The 19063-nt window shown below is 39.6% G+C and overlaps 1 protein-coding gene across 4 annotated transcripts in view; it reads left to right on the top strand.

Annotated features, from left to right (window-relative positions):
• Nucleotides 1-19063, top strand: part of SGCD (sarcoglycan delta) — a 684711-nt gene that overhangs the window by 650787 nt on the left and 14861 nt on the right. For all 4 annotated transcript variants that reach the window (XM_063447832.1, XM_063447834.1, XM_063447833.1 and 1 more), the window contains one exon: nucleotides 5121-5193. In XM_063447832.1, the coding sequence (XP_063303902.1) occupies nucleotides 5121-5193 (73 nt within the window). The remainder of the gene's footprint in view (nucleotides 1-5120; nucleotides 5194-19063) is intronic.

Genomic DNA, 19063 nt, shown 5'->3' with positions numbered 1-19063 from the left:
TTGAATAATTTTATCATAATTTACCAGGGAAATTCTTGGAATAGAAGGGCTATAAGATATAATATAAAGTATAAAATGGTTTAATGGTTTTTTTTTTCTAAGCTTTTAGATATCTGTCTCTATCCTTGAATAAAAATGACAAGTACATTCAAAGCTACTTTGGGAACATGCATGTGTCTAAAAATGTACTTGCTGATCTTTTGTGGTCAAGAGATCCCTTGAGTTATCTAATGCTGAGCACCATTACACCTCACTGCTTGGGCAATAAGTTGCAAACAAATTGTTTATATTTATTTTGGCATCAAACTTTTATCTTTCTCCCGGGTGTAATCCACAGTAAAGAAAAAACTGAATTGTAGAAAAATGACCAACAATATTGTCCTTTGGGGCTAGCAGAATGCTTGTGTATATTCTTGAGGCTTTTGCCCAGCATTCTTCTCTCCGATCTTTACTATTTTATTGCAGTAATAGTTAAGAGTATGATTAGTTAAGGAACGCCACCAAATCCAGTATTTGTTTTCTGCTACTTGTTAATTTTTTAATCACTCCAGTTATGGAACAAAAATAAAAAAAATTCTAACAAATGTTTTGTAACATATTAAGTCAATCCATTTTAGACCAATATCATTTTGGTCCTGAAAGTCCTCATCCCAGCATGAAATGATTTGCATATTTGCCATGATAGTTCTGTATCCTACGTACACTACATGAGGTGCATGTTGCATCTCGTTCTAGAAAATGACTTTAAAAAACAATTTTCTGTAGCTCTTGGCATAGACTTTCATTGGTCCCTAAATGGTTAGTCAATATTTCACTCAAATACCTTTTAGAAAAAGTTCTGTATTTATATGCTGAGGGGGTCTGTTTGTAACCACTAGTCTACCCTTTGACTTCTATCTTACGCATTTTTTTTACAAATCTTAACACTTTTTTTATGTATGCTTCTTCATTGACTTGACTTTCAGATGCAGAAATATATTGAAGCAAAATAGGTGTACACAGAGTTCATTAAACACATGCGTGTGTTCAGAACACATCTGAAGTATCATTCTATTTCAGAGAAAGTTTCTCTTTATAATCAAACTCTATCAGTAAATCCTGCTCTGAAGCAATTTTTTTGTTTTTGTCATACTCTGTGTTTTTTTAAGTGATCAATGATATAAATAAATTGGTTTATATAACTAAAATGCAATAGTGATGGTTTAAATAATTGATATGTTAGGAATGTAAATAAATAATGAACTAAAATCACCAACACATTTTGTTGTTTCTTGGTATCATTTCACTACTGACTGTCAGATGACATTATCCTATTTTGTTATTTATATATTACAGAACTGATGTGTGTGTGTGAGTGGGAGGGAGGGACCTCTTGCTTCTCACCATATAAAATCACATAGCATCATAGCATCACTGTGAAAACTCTATCAACTCCCTTGTGTCCTGCAACTTCTGATGGTATATTTTAAAAACACATTTTCGTTCTTGCAAAACAAATTTGGAATAGGGTTCTGCTAATAAAGGAAAACTATTGTGATGGTATGAGTCACCTGCTGGGATGAATACACAATTCAATTGAAAAGCTTTTTTTAATCCGTCTTTATAGATAAAATGGTTCAAATTATTTAAATTAGAGACCACAGGTATTTGTTGCAAGATATCATTTAAAGTCTGTTTAGGGCTTATTTTGGTAATGCGTGATGTTTTTAATTTTACTGCGTGCTGTTTATTTGAGGAATTTGGGAATTACGGCTATATAGTTCTGTTTCCTCAAATTCCTTTTGAATATATCACTAGTTTTCTGCCATATGTTCTGTCACTGGTTATCTGTGGAATGTTGGTCACGCTTCCCCTGACACATTGACACAAATACCAACAATCTCATAAATTGGGTATTGCCCTATCTGTATATCCCTCTGATAGAAAAATGTATCCGTAATGACCCAAAAACTAGATACATCCTACTATTGAATTTTATTGCCTCCTTGAAACACTGAAATCTATGCCAGGCTCACTGGGTTTAGTACTGCAGTATACCTCCCAACATTTCAAATGTACAAAGAGGGACATTATAACTTTACTAATGTTAGTGCGGGTGTGGCCAGGACGGTGCTGTTCTGAGAAATTACATTTATTAAAGTAATTGAGCAGAAGAACAATGTATCTTGTTAGAACTGACACATTTCTAAACACAGGTATTATAGCTTTAGACACATTTCTGTATTATTGCTGTGGAACTCATACACTTAGACAGAACAATGATATGGAGCTCCTAGAAAAAAGCAACATTAGTACAGAAAAGAGGAATATGAGCCCACAATAAGGACTGTCCCTCCTAAATATGAACACTTGGAAGGTGTACTCTTAATGTACTGGCAATGTCAGTATTGCCAGCATAAATCCTTGACAGTCGCCTAGCCTTCTTAAAAGGTTTATATTAGCAGATATCTATGTGAATGAGATGTTGATGGGCATGTTTAGGAAACATTTGGAAACGAGTAGAACAAACCTAAATCCTACGTGTCTATGGGCGTCCGCAGGAATGTTTCCGGGGGGGGGGGGGGGGGGGGAACCGGGCATAATTGTAATGATATCCATGCTTGGTCCCTTTTTGACAGTGTCATGAAGGGGAGGAGCATAGTCATTATCCCATAAAGCCAGGGTGAATAGCATTTTCACAACTATGGTGTCAGGAATACATTTGTATTCCTGACACTATAGTGTTCCTTTAAGCAAATTAAAGAAACATTCTGGTCACCATAACAACTTCATCTAAATGAAAATGCTATGATGCCAGGAAGCCTCTGAAGCCCCGCTCTCAAATGGTTTAACCCCAAAGGCTTCCTCCAGCTTCAGATTTCCAGGTCGCTCAGTGGTATTCAGCTTCTGAAACAGAGTGTCAGGAAGTGCAGATTGAGGTCAGGCATGGGTGCTACAGATTGGCTAGAGTGGTCAGTTGATGCTCTAAGCCAATCGCTAGTTCCCGGTTCATAAAAATGTTTAACTTTTTTATGAATGGGGAGCTACTGATTGGCTTAGAGTGTAAGCTGACCGCTCTAGACAATCAGCGATACCCCTCCCCAGCGGCCCTCTGTGCTTCCTGACACTCAGTAAATAAAAGTGAACACATTAACACTGATATTTTTTTACCTGGGGAGATGAGAAGGTCCAAAGTTCCCCAGCCAGGCCCAGGTACCAAAGCCTTATGATGTGGTGTCCAGAATAAAGTGGAGGGTTCACTTCACTTGTCCTTCCTGCTCCAATCTCCTTTTCTTCTCCTTCATTTGACAAAGTCTTCTTTTTCTTCTGACACTTTCTTCTCTCCTCCTTGGCTCCTTCTGCTCCTTTACATTTCTGCTACTTTCTGCTTATTGTGCCCCCCCTTCTGCTCCTGTCTCTCTCTGATCTTTCTGCTCCTTGCAGACCCTTTCTGCTCCTTCTCCTACTTTACCTTTGTGCTCCTTGCTGTCCTTTTTGCTCCTTGCTACCCTTTTCTGCTCCTTCTCCTACTTTACCTTTGTGCTCCTTCTGATTATTTCTGCTCCTTTACCTTTGTGATCCTTCTGTCCCTTTCTGCTCTTTGCAGACCCTTCATTTTCCTTGCAGACCCTTCCTACTCCTTGCTGCCCCTTGCAGACCATTCCTTCTCTTTGCAGACCCTTCCTGCTCATTTCTGTTCCTTCGCCTACTTCACCTTTGTGCTTCTTCTGTCCCTTCCTGCTCCTTGCTGCTATTTTCAGCTCCTTGCTGACCCTTCCTGCTCCTTGCAGACCCTCCCTGCTCATTGTTCACCCTTTGTGTTCCTTTGTGCTCCTTCTCCTCCTTTACCTGTTGTGGTCCTTGCTGTCCCTTCCAGATCCTTGCTGCCCCTTTCTCCTAATTTCTATTCCTTCTCCTTTCTGCTCCTTCTCTTACTTTAGCTCCCCCATATGCCTCACTTCACTGATCTGTAGGCTATCTCTGCCCCCCCCCATATGCCTCACTTCACTGATCTGTAGGCTATCTCTGCCCCCCCGCCCCCATATGCCTCACTTCACTGATCTGTAGGCTATCTCTGCCCCCCCACCCCCATATGCCTCACTTCACTGATCTGTAGGCTATCTCTGCCCTCCCCCCATATGCCTCACTTCACTGATCTGTAGGCTATCTCTGCCCTCCCCCCATATGCCTCACTTCACTGATCTGTAGGCTATCTGTGCCCCCCCCATATGCCTCACTTCACTGTTCTGTAGGCTATCTCTGCCCCCCCATATGCCTCACTTCACTGATCTGTAGGCTATCTCTGCCCCCCCATATGCCTCACTTACCTGATCTGTAGGCTATCTATGCCCCCCCATATGCCTCACTTACCTGATCTGTAGGCTATCTCTGCCCCCCCATATGCCTCACTTACCTGATCTGTAGGCTATCTCTGGCTGTGGTGCCATTTTTTAACACTAATAACATTCCAAACAGTTTTTGTTTTGTTTTGTTTTTAATTGTAAGGTTAAAATAAATTAAAGCATCTATGAATTATCCTGCACATGCCGTGACAATAAAAAATGCAAATGATGTATCTATGATCAACTTTCAATCCCAAAAACATTCTCCAGCCTGATCTCAAATCAGATGTTAGAGAACAGAGAGATGTAACACCTTCAGTACAATGCAGATTTATGCAAGGTGTGGGGAGAAGAGCAGTCTTCTGCTCACTTACTGTTGTAAACTCACCGGCCCAAAAACACAGCTAACATTGTCATTCAGCTGGAATGATGCTGCTATGTATCAAAATGACATGATACAAATATGACTGAATTCATCCTTCAAAAGTTATTTTTCATTAAACCAAACTAGGGCGACCTTAAGACTGTGTTATCAATTGTCATTAACTGCTATTGTCGATAGGCAACCAATGCGTTCCACTTCACAGTACAATGATATTGAGGAAATATACAAAGATATTGCAGCAAGAGACGGTATAACTACTGCCTTCTTAGATTAGCCTTCCAACAGTTTGCTTGGTTTTAGTACTTTCTATGTATATACACACACATATTAAATGAATATTTTAATCTTACACTATATCTTTTGGATTAAATAAAAATTACAATTTTAATTCTGAATCCTTCATTCTGATTTAGGTGCAGAAGGTGCTGTGTTCCCCAAATCCCTAGAAACACCATATGTCAAGGCTGAGCCCTTCCACCATCTAAGGTATGTTATGGGAATTCATGGGAATTATTGATGCATGTATTTTTTATGAAGACACTGGAAGCATGGGGCATGGGTCCCTTGTACAATAAAATTGTATCAAATCTACATCAATCAACATCTTTTGCTTATTGATTGAATGTGGAATTTCTAATAAATTGCAAAGCACCCATCCGTAGAAAGGACTAGAGAGACACTGTTACTTAAATCAAGTAATCAATTAATGTATTGCTCGTTTATTATCATAATGTGATCGCTCTAAGTACACGGGAATTTTGAACTTTCTTATCCCCTTGATAGAGTAATCTAGTAAGTGTTTTATAACATGTATAAAAAGTAGGTACTTCAGGGAAAACAAGTTTAATTGAAGGACTGACAGACTGCAGCCATTTTTTTTTTAATTTGACACCTGAAGTATATTTTTTCTACAAGCATTCCTGAATTCATTTTTGCCAACTGTAATTCTTATTCAAACTTAACAATTCTTGGGTTCGTACTTGACAGAGTCAACTAGAATTTTCAGCATTTTGGAAACGACAATGTGTACCTTTTGTTTTGGGTAATAATAACATGTATTTTGCAATATACATCTTACTTCCTGGTAAAGTACTTCTACAGACTTGTGTTGATCATTATTATGTTATCAAAGGGTTACTCCAAGCACAATGACCACTTTAGTGATTTGAAGTAGTCATAGTGTCTGTATATGAATATATAAAGAACTTTTTTGCTGGAGGTGTAACTCTACCTCCTCCACCTCCAGGGGAGTTAATGTTACCGTATTTTTCGCTCCATAAGACGCACCTCACCATAAGACGCACCTAGTTTTTAGAGGAAGAAACCCAGAAAAAAAATATTCTGAACAAACTGTCCCATAGTGTTTCTTACTATGGGACAGTTTGTACAGAATATTTTTTTTCTCCCCTGTCCCATAGTGTCCCCCCCTTCCATAGTCTTCTCCTCTCTCCCATAGACTTCATCTCCCCCCTCCCCACAGACTTCATCTCCCCCCCTCCCCACAGACTTCATCTCCCCCCCTCCCCACAGACTTCATCTCCCCCCCTCCCCACAGACTTCATCTCCCCCCCTCCCCACAGACTTCATCTCCCCCCCTCCCCACAGACTTCCACCCCCCCCCTCCCTCCCCACAGACCTCCACCCCCCCTCCCTCCCCACAGACTTCATCCCCCTCCCATACTGTCCCCCTCCCCTTGTCCTATAATTACTTACCTGTCTTGCAGCGTTGACCGGCAGCACAGGGCGCACCGCGGTAGTGGAACTTGAATTTCATGTTCCGGTTTCCGGCGGGACTGAAAGGAAGTGCGCACTCAGCTTGTGCGCACTTCCTTTCAGTCCCGCCGGAAACCGGAACATGGAATTCAAGTTCCACTACCGCGGTGCGCCCTGTGCTGCCGGCCAACGCTGCAAGACAGGTAAGTAAAGCTTCATATTCGCTCCATAAGACGCACAGACATTTCCCCTCACTTTTGAGGGGAAAAAAAGTGCGTCTTATGGAGCGAAAAATACGGTAATTCTGTGCATAAAAGGCATCTGTCATCAGTGTTCAAGGCATAGTTGTAACAGACAATCAATGGCAGCAGAGCCCCGTCCCCGCTGTGCCAGCCAAATCCTCCAGTCAGCACAGGCTCCGGGATATCCCTCCTCTTCAGTAAGAGGAAATGACGTCACCAGAGGAGAATCGGGCTGCAGGGAGAATTAGGCCTTGATATTGTAAAGTGCTGCAGAATACGTTGGTGCTACACAAACTGCAATAATAATAATAACGGCTCAGTTTATGCTTTGTTTTTTTTTATTTTATGTATACAGTGCCCTCAATAATCAGCTATATATATATGAGTTTGTTTTCTTCTTTTGTAAGGCACAACAAAAATCATGACTGAACCCTTCCTTTATTAATATTGTTTCTTTATTCAGCGATTGTCATTATCATCTAGTACTGTCAAGGCATGATTTCTGTCTCTTAGAGTAGAGGTTTATTTGTCAGACTGGGGCATATTCATAAATGCTTGTAAAAGTTTATTATACTAGTCATGTGTCACATCAAGTGTATTTGAGTGTTAATAAAAGTGTACAGTATGTAAATTAAATTCATTTAGTGTGAGTACTTTGTATCAGGATAGCACGAACAATTTTTGCCTTGGGGGCAAGTACAAAGAAATAGTTTTTTTTTTTTTTTGCATGTGAAATTCACAATTTTACAGATCCCAGAATCCAAGAAAACCCTGTGTTGGCCCCTTCAGACCTTGAGAAAATGAAGGCCATGAGCCACCAACCCAAACACAGACCCACACCATACTGGGCTAGCAGTAATCAAAGACAAAGAAAGTCTAAGATGTTACTAGAAAGCCCCTAAGCAACATAAAACCTATCCAATGGGTCATCTAACAACAACCTACAGAAGAACCTGGGAGATTAGGTTAATTTGCTATGGGAGCCATTCTCTATTGTGTGCCTCAAGAGAGTCATGAAGCTAGCTGTCATATCTTCCATATCATGGATAAACTTTATTTTGGATAAACGCACTCAGAAAGGAAGATAATTTACCTTCCATATTTTTGCAGTGCACTATGTAGCAGCAGTACAGATCTTGGCAAAGCGGTGTGTACAGTGGTGTCCATTAAATATAGCCAATAGAGGGTGTAAGACTGGTTCCTGTAACCTCGCCTAATAGGTCATAGGTTCATAACCACAAAACATAGACAATCAGACAATCTCATCCTACATAAAAGAACATGCAGGCAGAGACTTTGTTTGAAGATTGAGGTTTTCCAGTCTCTGAATGAAATTGTGCGGGCCCAAATCTCTCTCCCATACAAACTGATGCATTGTCTGCCTCTCTCGTTTAATGGATTGCAACATCACATAGATTGATGAAATAGCCCTTATATCTAAAAATTAAGTTATATTTAAAAGTGCATTCAAAATGTGTGATTATGTGTACCCTGGATGTATAGTATGATCAAAATACAAGAGAAAATATTAATTTCAGTTTTGGGGGAGATTAATTTTAGTTTTGACCCTTGAAGAATCTCTCCAACCAAGATTTCTTTACCACCATCAAACAATGATTTAATGACTCTCTAAACTGACTTAATAATAATAATAATATAATTAAGAATTATATAAAACTGGTGTTAGCTGTAAACCTCAAGAACTCAAATCCTCAATTTTTTATTTATTTATTTTTGGCATCTATTTAGGGTGTAAATAGTACTTAGTAGGAATTTGAGTGCAGATTTAACTATTGAGGTCCAAGGGAGGCCAGACAGTTCTTGAAGGAAAAAAAGAAAGTCTCAATATTTAACAAGCAGTGTTTCCCTCTAGATAAACTCCATATTTAAATCTGAGTGGATTGCAAGGCTTTATGGTAAAGCAGTAGGTCTGGAACCCCCCTCAGGCAGAGTAATGCAAAGAATCCTGTCTTCTTTCTACATCATATAAAGTTTAGCATAGCATTTCTAAAGTTCTGAAGTTCATGTTGGTCTAATAAAATTGCTAATGATCCAAAGTAATCATTTTTGGGATGATCATTATTTTAAGTGCAAAAATGCAAGCCAATACCGATATATTGTATGGCTTCCATTTTACAAGAAGGCATTTAAGTGACGTGGCGCTGAAGGGGGAGGAAGGGGTTAATCCCTTACATTTTTTCCAGCGCCGGGCTCCCTCGGCGCTGGGGACTCTCCTCCCTCTTCTGATGTCATCGGCTGAATGCGCATGCGCGGCAAGAGCGCATTTAGCCAGTCTCATAGGAAAGCATTCTCAATGCTTTCCTATGGATGCTGGCGTCTTCTCACTGTGAAAATCACAGTGAGAAGCACCGAAGTGCCTCTAGCGGCTTTCAATGAGACAGCCACTAGAGGCTGGATTAACCCATTTGTAAACATAGCAGTTTATCTGAAACTGCTATGTTTACAGCAGTCAGGGTTAACCCTAGAGGGACCTGGCACCCAGACCACTTCATTAAGCTGAAGTGGTCTGGGTGCCTATAGTGGTCCTTTAATTTATATCCTGATATTCTTGACAAGATATTAAGTATGAAGGAGGCAGGTGAGATATATTCTTGCATATAAAAGTGTTAGAAGAATATAGTCTGCGAAGAATCCAATCTTATAGTCGACGTTCCACAATGTACACCTGTAATACTAATATTTTCGTTAATAGTTTGAGCCAGGGGTTCTATGTAAGTATCTGAGTGACTTTGACAAGTACCAAGTGATGGCTATATGACAGTGTCAGAGCAACTCCAAAATGGCAAGTCTTGTGGTGCATTTTTGGTATGCAGTGGTTAGTACCTACCAAAAGTGGAGCACGGAAGAACATCAGGTGAACTGGCGTCAGGGTCATTGACGCCCAAGGTTCATTGTTGCACATGGGGAGCGAAAGCTAGCCTGTCTGGTCCAATCACACAGAAGAGCTAATTGCCGAAAAAGTAATGTTGACCATGATAGAAAGGTGTCAAAAAGCACACAGTGAATCGCTGTTTGCTGCATATTGGACTGTCTAGCCGCAGACTGGTCTGAGTGCCTTTGATGACTCTTGTCCACCAGCAAACCGCCTGCAATAAGGACGTGAGCGTCAAAACTGGATCTGGAGCAATAGAAGAAGGTTGTCAGGTCAGATGAATCACATTTTCTTTTCGATCATGTGGGTGGCCAGGTGCGTGTGCATCGATTGTCAGGGGAAGAGATGGCAGCAGGTTTGCAAGATTGCAGTCTGGCAGAGGCCATGTTATTCTCTGGGCAATGTTCTACTAAGAAACCTTGAGTCCTGGAATTCACGTGGATGTTACTTTGTCACGTACCACCTACTGATGTCCCTTGGTGCTGGGTTAGGCTTCACCTACGTTCCTCCTCCCCCAATGTAGGGGACCTTATGCGCATGCGCTGCAAGAGCCCCGATTGCATTAGGACAACCCCGAGGAAAGCATTGATGCAATGCTGTTCTTTGTGTTTTTTTGCAGATGCTGGATGTTCTCATGCATAGCGTAAAGACGTCCAGCGTCAGTTGGCGACCAAAAGTCGTCTGGTAGACAGCCACTAGAGGTGGAGTTAACCCTGCAATGTAATTATTGCAGTTTGTCAATAACTGTAATACATATAATTGTAGGGTTTAACTGACAGATACAGTGCACCCAGTCCACTTCAATGAGTTGAAGTGGTATGGGTGCCTATAATGTCCCATTAAAGATCTGCTGCCAATGTCATTGTGTAAGATAAAACAGTAAGGGAATACTGCAGTCTTATTGAAATTCCGGTGCTACCAGACCTGGGGCTCGCTACCCCCACCGTAATAGTTGAACAAAGTTGTGGTCTAGGCACTCAAGGGTTAATTCTGCAGTAGATTTATTGGAAAAAGTGCACCGTGTCTTTCATGCCTTGATGCATCAGAATTGTTTTGGCAGCAAAAAGGGGTCCAAATCAATATTACCGTATATATATATATTTGACCTTTTTAAAAATGTGTCTTAATGGATTGTATTTTAATCAACATAGAATACATTTTTACAGATTTCTCAGATTCCTTTAAATTTCATACCACTAAATACTGCCTAAAATTCATCGCTAAAGTATTTTTTTTTCTAAGGTTCACTCAATAAAGTAGAGATATAACAACCTGTAATATGAGTGGGTGTGTTGCCATTATTAATATAAAATATATCATTTTATTACATTACTGTCACAAGCTTGTCATGGATATTTTAAGATATCAATTCTAGTGAGGTACACTTCTATCTCATGCATATGTCTGGGCTGTATATTAAGCAGTACAGGCACGAAGCATGCTTTGTTTTTTATAGGTGTACGTATGTATCTCAAATTTATAAAAGGAAGATCTGTGCGGGGAGGTGTTTAAATCAAATTAAATAGACATGTATTTATTTATTAGTCTGGAAAATAGAATCCAAACACAGAAATGCATTATGAATTCTATTATTATGAATGTGTCACGAAATTCTTGCAATTATGTATCAATGTCACATTCTGATATTTTAAATGGCAGCTTTCAGGCCAGTCACTGTCAGTTTTAGCAGCAAGTCAGGGAGTTCAGTCACAGCCAAGGCTGCAGGGGTGGGTGAGAAGGGGGGGCACTCATATTTATAGCCTGTTCTCACAAAGCCTAGCTGCAGTTCCAGACAGGCAGCGTTAGTTGCCTAATTAATACGCACCTTCCTAATTTTCCAACTTAGTCCCTTAATTTCTGAATAGATCCCAAGGCCTGAATCATGGCCATCTGCACGTGGTGCTACTTGTAAGGGATAGGGCTAGTAGACCCACCAGCCCTAAACTTACAAAGGCGCATGTCAAACAACTGCCCAAACCTAGCCATGTGTCAGTGAGAACATGCCTGTCAGTCTATTCTTATACGACTGTATGTTAGTGAGTATATATCTACGTGACAGGTATGTACATCTAGATATCAGTGAGAGGATTGTTCTGCTGCTTTTGACATGACCTCACACTTTATGATTTGATCATCGTGCCAATATTTTATTCCTGATTCTCCCTTTCCCATAGATTCATTTTTTCTTGGCATGTCATCTTCTCTGCTGCCATTATTAGTTGATATTCCTCAAAATTCCTTTCTGCTTACTTTTCAGCTTTCCATTTATAGCATATACTGCGTACTTAGTTTCACTAAACAGAACAGCTCATATTCCCTTATGTCTTACACACAGTGCAGTCAACGTTTTTATTGAAGCAATCATTATATTCTGCCTCTACTAGCACAGCCTACTGTTGACTTCTATTTCTTGAGCGACTTTACTCCATTTTAGTGTATAATGAATATTACTGCAAAATATGTCTTCTGCTTCCCATGTATTTAACAACTATGTCACGTATTACATAAATACCTTGTATACATTAGGATTTAGTATACAATTCCGGTTCTCACATACAAGGCTGTCAATAGCTGTTCTCCAAGTTACGTAATTTCAAATATTCCATGTACAACCAAATAACTCTTCTATTTTGTCCCTCTACACTGCAAAGAAGACTTAAGGTACCTATAGAACTTGCTTACAGACCTTTTCTTCTTTATCTGAGATATTTCTTGTTATATCTACCTGAGATATCTATTTATATTTCTATCTATCCATATATTTATCACTATATCTGTCTGTCTATTCAGCCATCATTGACTTTCTGTCCATGTTTTATATAATAGTGTGCTTTACATCTTTGTGTAACTAACTGTGTCCTTCATAATGTTCTTGCACTGAATTTACACTGAACAAAATTATGAAGGCAACACTTTTGTTTTTGCACCCATTTTTCATGAGCTGAACTCAAAGAGGTGTGGCATATCAAGATGCTGATTAGACAGCATGATTATTGCACAGGTGTGCCTTAGGCTGACCATAATAAAAGGCCACTCTTTTATCACACAGCACAATGCCAAAGATGTCGCAAGTTTTGGGGGAGCGTGCTATTGGCATGCTGACTGCAGGAATGTCCACCAGAGCTGTTGCCCGTGAATTGAATGTTTATTTCTCTACCATAAGCCGTCTTCAAAGGCGTTTCAGAGAATTTGGCAGTACATCCAACTGGCCTCACAACCGGCATCTTCACCTCCAAGATCGTCTGAGACCAGCCACCTGGACAGCTGCTGCAACAATCGGTTTGCATAACCAAAGAGTTTCTGCACAAACCGTCAGAAACTGTCCTAGGGAAGCTCATCTGCATGCTCATCGTCCTTATCGGGATCTTAACCCGACTGCAGTTCATTGTCGTAACTGACCTGAGAGGGCAAATGCTCACATTCAATGGCCTCTGGCACTTTGGAGAGGTGTTCTTCACGGATGAATTCCGGTTTTCACTGTACAGGGCAGATGGCAGACGGTGTGGGTGAGCGGTTTGCTGATGTCAACGTTGTGGATCGAGTGGCCCATGGTGGCGGTGGGGTTATGGTATGGGCAGGCGTATGTTATGGACAATCAACACAGGTGCATTTTATTGATGACATTTTGAATGCTCAGAGATACCGTGACGAGATCCTGAGTCCCATTGTTGTATCATTCATCCACGACCATCACCTCATGTTGCATTGTGATGATGCACGGCCCCATGTTGCAAGAACCTGGACACAAATACTGGAAGCTGAAAATATCCCATGGTCCCATGGTCAGCATACTCACCGGACATGTCACCCATTGAGCATGTTTGGGATGCTATGGATCAACATATAAGACAGCAGGTTCCAGGTCCTGCCAATATCCAGCAACTTCGCAAAGCCATTGAAGAGGAGTGGACCAACATTCCACAGGCCACAATCAACAACCTGATCAACTCTATGTGAAGGAGATGTGTTGCACTGCGTGAGGCAAATGGTGGTCACACCAGATACTGACTGGTTTTCGGACCCTCCCCCTCCCCCTGTTTCCCCAATACAGTGAACCTGCACATATTAGAATTGCCTTTTATTGTGGCCACTGGATGGGGTGGATGGATTATCTCGGCAAAGGAGAAGTGCTCACTAACACAGATTTTGACAGATTTTTGAACAATATTTGAGAGAAAAGGCCTTTTGAGTTCAGCTCGTGAAAAATGGGGGCAAAAACAAAAGTGTTTGTCATTTATTTCACAGTTCTATCCACATGGTTATCATAGACAAAGATTTATTTAGATTCTGTTTTTATTTCGATTTGCCACCTTCGATAGGAGGATGCTTAAATAGCAATATTGACATATGCACGTCAACTGCTTTAAAAAGCTTTCAAAAATGGTTCAGATAGGATTTTGTAGTATTATTTTTAATAACAGAGTCCATTCTGCAGATGCTGTGCTGATTCTAGTACTACAGGTATCTGTGAACTACAATTCCCATGACACACCACTGGCTGCTACGTAAGGTATGCCCCAACTAAAACGCATTGCAAAGTGTCCCATGTGCAAAAATAAAATCTGAGTGTCTCGTTATATATAGAATTGCTAGCCATCCAGCTTACACAATGTATATTGAAAAAATCATTTAAAGTCAAAAGAGTGTCATGAAAAATACAGTAAAAATACAGGAACAAGGTAAGTCATTGCTGTTTTCATTTTGTTAAGTAATGGTGAGCTGTCATTTTTTTTCTTAGTTTTAAACTAGGTTTTAATGATACCTTTTCCCAGTGTTCAAGTTAATTACTGCCATGTCTTTAGGTTACATAGAGCCATCATAAAGGCGCTTCTTTCCCACCCCAAAAATATAATTTTTTTTAGTGTCATGGATCAGCACGTCGGTTTGGCTAATAAACCCCCATATGAATGTTTATCAGTTGATGGTCCAAATGTCGACACATGGAAATTTGTAACAGAAAATTGTTGTTGATTTCTTTGCCTAGAACATTTACCAGTATTAATAATCCTCCTATATGGTTAACAGTGGGAGCTTTATCAATAATATTATGGCATGTGAATATGAAATAAACATCAAACTTACATATAAAAGTGCAGTGGACTGCTTTCGAAATCCTTAAGGTTGTCTTATAATGCATTTGCTCCCCCTAGTGGATGTTTTGATTTAGTGCACTGCTACATTGTATACAGAACATTTTACAGCTATGTTGGCTATTGTATCCAGAACATTTTACAGCTATGTTGGCTATTGTATCCAAAACATTTTACAGCTATGCAGGCTATGTCCATATTGTCAGTAATCCTATACATTACACACCACACTTCCGTGATTTTTGAAAATGGCAGCCATACCTATGGGTATATTCTTAAACAGCTTTGAGCTGTAGTAGAAGTGATCCGATTGTTTGCATCCACACCGCTAATTATCTGTAACAGACATGAAATTCCCTATATCATCCTCTCAGATTTTTATATAAAATAGTATCAGCCCCTTTGGGTAGTTGCTCTCTTTATACATGTCTTCCCTGTCTCCCATTACATAACTAGCAATTCCACTGTCTCACCCTACATAACTTGTGATTCCTGTTGATTGTGTCTCTCCTTACGTAAAAAAATGGCTCCCCAGCCTGCTTTTCTGTCCAACTTTTTACTGTTTTTTTTCTTTTTCTTTTTACTGGTTTCCCACGCACTTGTTCTTTCAAAAGTTCATAGATGTCTTCCTTCTTGACATCATGTTCTACGTCATATCCAGGTTATAAGAAAACCTGGTCAGTGTAGTCTTTATCCCTTTCCACCTTAAAATGTTCATTAGACATTTGCTATTTCTTTCATCTGAATTGTAAAATGGTGTGGAATATACAAAGAACTATAAACTCAGTTGGGCAGGGCCCCCTTCACCTACTATTCTTGTATGTCATACATATTTTGTTAGAATTAAAGGGACACTATGGACATTAAAATAACTTTAGCTTAATGAAGCAGTTTAGGTGTACATATCATGCCCTTGCAGTCTCACTGCTGAATTCTCAGCCATGTATGAGTTAAGTCACTATTGTTTCTGTTTATGTAACCCTAGCCACACCTCCCTCGGCTGTGACTCACACAGACTGCATGAAAAAAATTGTGTAACGTTCACGCAGGTGTTAACTTGCTTTAGAAGTGTTTATCCCCTGCCCCGTAAATTTAACTTTAATCACACACAGGAATCTCCTGCAGGGTCTATCAGGCTAAAAGAACAGGATATGAGAAATTCTAAATTAAACAGAATGTGCAATAAAGGAAGTTTAAGCTTAAGATGTCTCTTTACAAGGAGTATTTAAGAAGGATGTGCGGGTTACATGCATGGAGGTGTGACTAGAGATGCATAAACAAAGTGATTTAACTCCTAAATGGCAGGGAATGTAGAAGTAAGATTGCAGGGGCATGATCTACACACCAAAACTGCTTCATTAAACTAAAGTTATTTTGGTGCCTATAGTGTCCCTTTAATTATTTGTCTTGGTTCATTGCTGTGAATTAGAATATGTTGGTGCTGTAACTGTAATGATAATGTTCTGGGTTGCCTTGTTGAATTAGAAATACAGAGAATAGAGATTCTCCTGGTATCTTTAAACTGACTTAGCATTGAATAGATGTAACATTTTACAACACAAGGAGAGAGCTGATGATGTGCACTGTTTAACTGTCAAGCAATACAGATGTTCATGGAAACAGCAGATGATTTGAATGTCACCCTTTTGGTCACGATGGTTGTTATTTATAAGGTGTTCTGCCCCAACAAGTGGTGCAAACATATAAAAGGGAAGAAGTCTTGGATGGATTGTACCTGCTGGTTCCACTGGTTTCCATAGTGAGTGCCTCATTTTGAGTACTTTAGACCAGGATTCTCAAACTACAACTCCCATGATACTCTGGCTATCTATTACATTCAAAAAAGCGTTGTAGTTTAGCAACAACTGGAGTGTCAGAATCCTGCTTTAGACTAACAGAACACTTTGGTAAATCACCCAATGTCTGTAAATGATTCTTGTCTACTCACTAGAAAGTTTGGCGGTTACCTTATCCATTAACCAATGTAATGAAGATATTTTTACTCCTCATTCCCTGGCCAAACTGTTTACTATTTTGTGTAGTCACTCCTGTACATGCAGCCTGCAGCCCTGCAATCGGAAAACACAAAAAATCTTTGCCATAACTCTGGGATGCAATGTTATATCACAACTAGCCTCCAACCTCCTCTACTATGAAACACCTTTAACCAGTCTTTTATATTGCACACAAATCCTAGACTAACTAAAGGGCCACAGATACACCCAGCACATTCATTGTTTGTACATACATTGTAAATTAATCAACATCAAGTTCTATGATTGGGTTACATTCCAGACCGCTGCCAGACACATAGAATCTAGAGTTGGACAATAAAAAGTACTAAACAGTAGTCTACAATTTGGTAAATCTAGGAAGGTCTTTGCTGATGATCCTTACAGCCTTATTAACTAGTAAGAATTCAAAGTGACTTTTAAATTTAAGGTCAACATAGATGAATCAGAGAAATTCTCCATGTTAGCATGCTTCAAGTTTAGCTTATTTGGCCTTAAATTTGAAATTCAATTTGAATTTGCTTTGAAATCTCACTTTTGTGAATAACTTCTAGTTTGATGTAGAAGCTGAAGAATGAAATAGACATCCTTACTCTATGAACATACGGCTTTTTTCATATTCCTGTCATTAGTCCTGTGTCTTCTCCTCAAATTGAAATGTTTATCTATGATTTATGCTTTTTAATTAAGGGCTTTCACTGCTTAATTAGAATGCCTACACAAGTTGCCTTCTCTCCAGACCAGCAGACTGGAGATTTAATAATTATATATTGTGAAGTAGCAGAAGATTCACTGCACCTGCCTAAGCAATCCAGAAAGTGTAGGGGCTTCTGGCTGCATCAATACGTCACACACAGTTGGGGTCAGTCTTACGCTTCAGTACACATAATTCAAATTGGTCGATCAAATTAATTTCTTTAAAATGCTTAATTTTTTTATAGTACATTGTTTATTCCCAAGGAAAATAATCTTAGCTTCAAGTGATCCATTCATTAGAAAAAAAAAAAAACAATCACCAGAACATAAAAAATATCTATCTTTTCTGTTGACATTTTTTAATAGACCAGCAATATCGATATTTTTAATAGCACATTTGTAATTAGGTTGTATTATAGTCACAAATACAATTTTTTTTTAATGTAACATGTGGAAGCTTGAGAGAAAATTGATGAAATTATATTGCTTTCAATGAACATGTTTGAAAGCGAATAAATATTTATTTGCAATTGGCAGTAAAGTATTTTTACCATTGTATGTTATCTATGTTATCTGTATGTATCAAATGAATTAAAGGATCACTATAGTGTCAGGAAAACAAACTAGTTTTCCTGACACTATATCATCCTTAGGACCCCTACACCCTCAGGGCCCCCGCTCCCTTGGCACTGAAGGGGATAAAACCCCTGAGTTAAAACCCCTTCAGTTACTTACTTTAATCCAGCGCCGGCCTCCCTCGGCGCTGATGACCTCTCCTCCCCCGCCGACGTCAGCTCTCGAGTGGACCGGAATGCGCATGTGCAGCAAGAGCCGCGCATGCATTCAAACAGTCCATAGGAAAGCATTTCTCAATGCTTTCCTATAGACGTTCTGCACGCTGGATGTGATGTTCGCATCCAGTGTCGCAGAAACGCATCCAGCGGCTGTCCGGAAGACAGCAACTAGTGGTTGGATTAACCCTGCTATGTAAACTGCTATGTTTACATGTGAAGGGTTAAAACCTGAGGGACATTGCACCCAGAACACTTCATTGAGCTAAAGTGGTCTGGGTGACTATAGTGTCCCTTTAAACATTTGATGACATTTGATGTCAGGGCAACATTAAACAGTTGCAGAGAACTGGGTGAGACCGTTTTGCAGCTGTCCTCATACACACAAACACACATATATTAAAACTAGATTATCATTCTCTCTTTACCCCTACAGCTCACCTATGTCATGGAGAAGGATGTTCTCTTTGTCGTCGCTGGTGTGTAGTGCCGGGGAGTGTAAGAGAAATGTGCTTTGGCTAATACAGTCTTTCCACCTACTTCCCATTTACTCTTTGTACATTAACAGGCAGTAGGTACTGGAAAATTACCTTACTTGTTGTCACCTGCTGCCTGCTTGTGTTATTAGGCAAGGCCTGCATTGCAAGCTCTGGTTTTGAACAGCAGTGTTTTAGATGGACATACAGGGAGTGCAGAATTATTAGGCAAGTTGTATTTTTGAGGATTAATTTTATTATTGAACAACAACCATGTTCTCAATGAACCCAAAAAACTCATTAATATTAAAGCTGAATATTTTTGGAAGTAGTTTTTAGTTTGTTTTTAGTTATAGCTATTTTAGGGGGATATCTGTGTGTGCAGGTGACTATTACTGTGCATAATTATTAGGCAACTTAACAAAAAACAAATATATACCCAT

This window comes from Pelobates fuscus, chromosome 3, assembly GCF_036172605.1.
Source record: "Pelobates fuscus isolate aPelFus1 chromosome 3, aPelFus1.pri, whole genome shotgun sequence".
In the NCBI taxonomy this organism is placed as follows: Eukaryota; Metazoa; Chordata; class Amphibia; order Anura; family Pelobatidae; genus Pelobates; species Pelobates fuscus.
The sequence above is the reverse complement of the archived record's forward strand: the minus strand, read 5'-3'. Positions and strand labels throughout refer to the sequence as shown.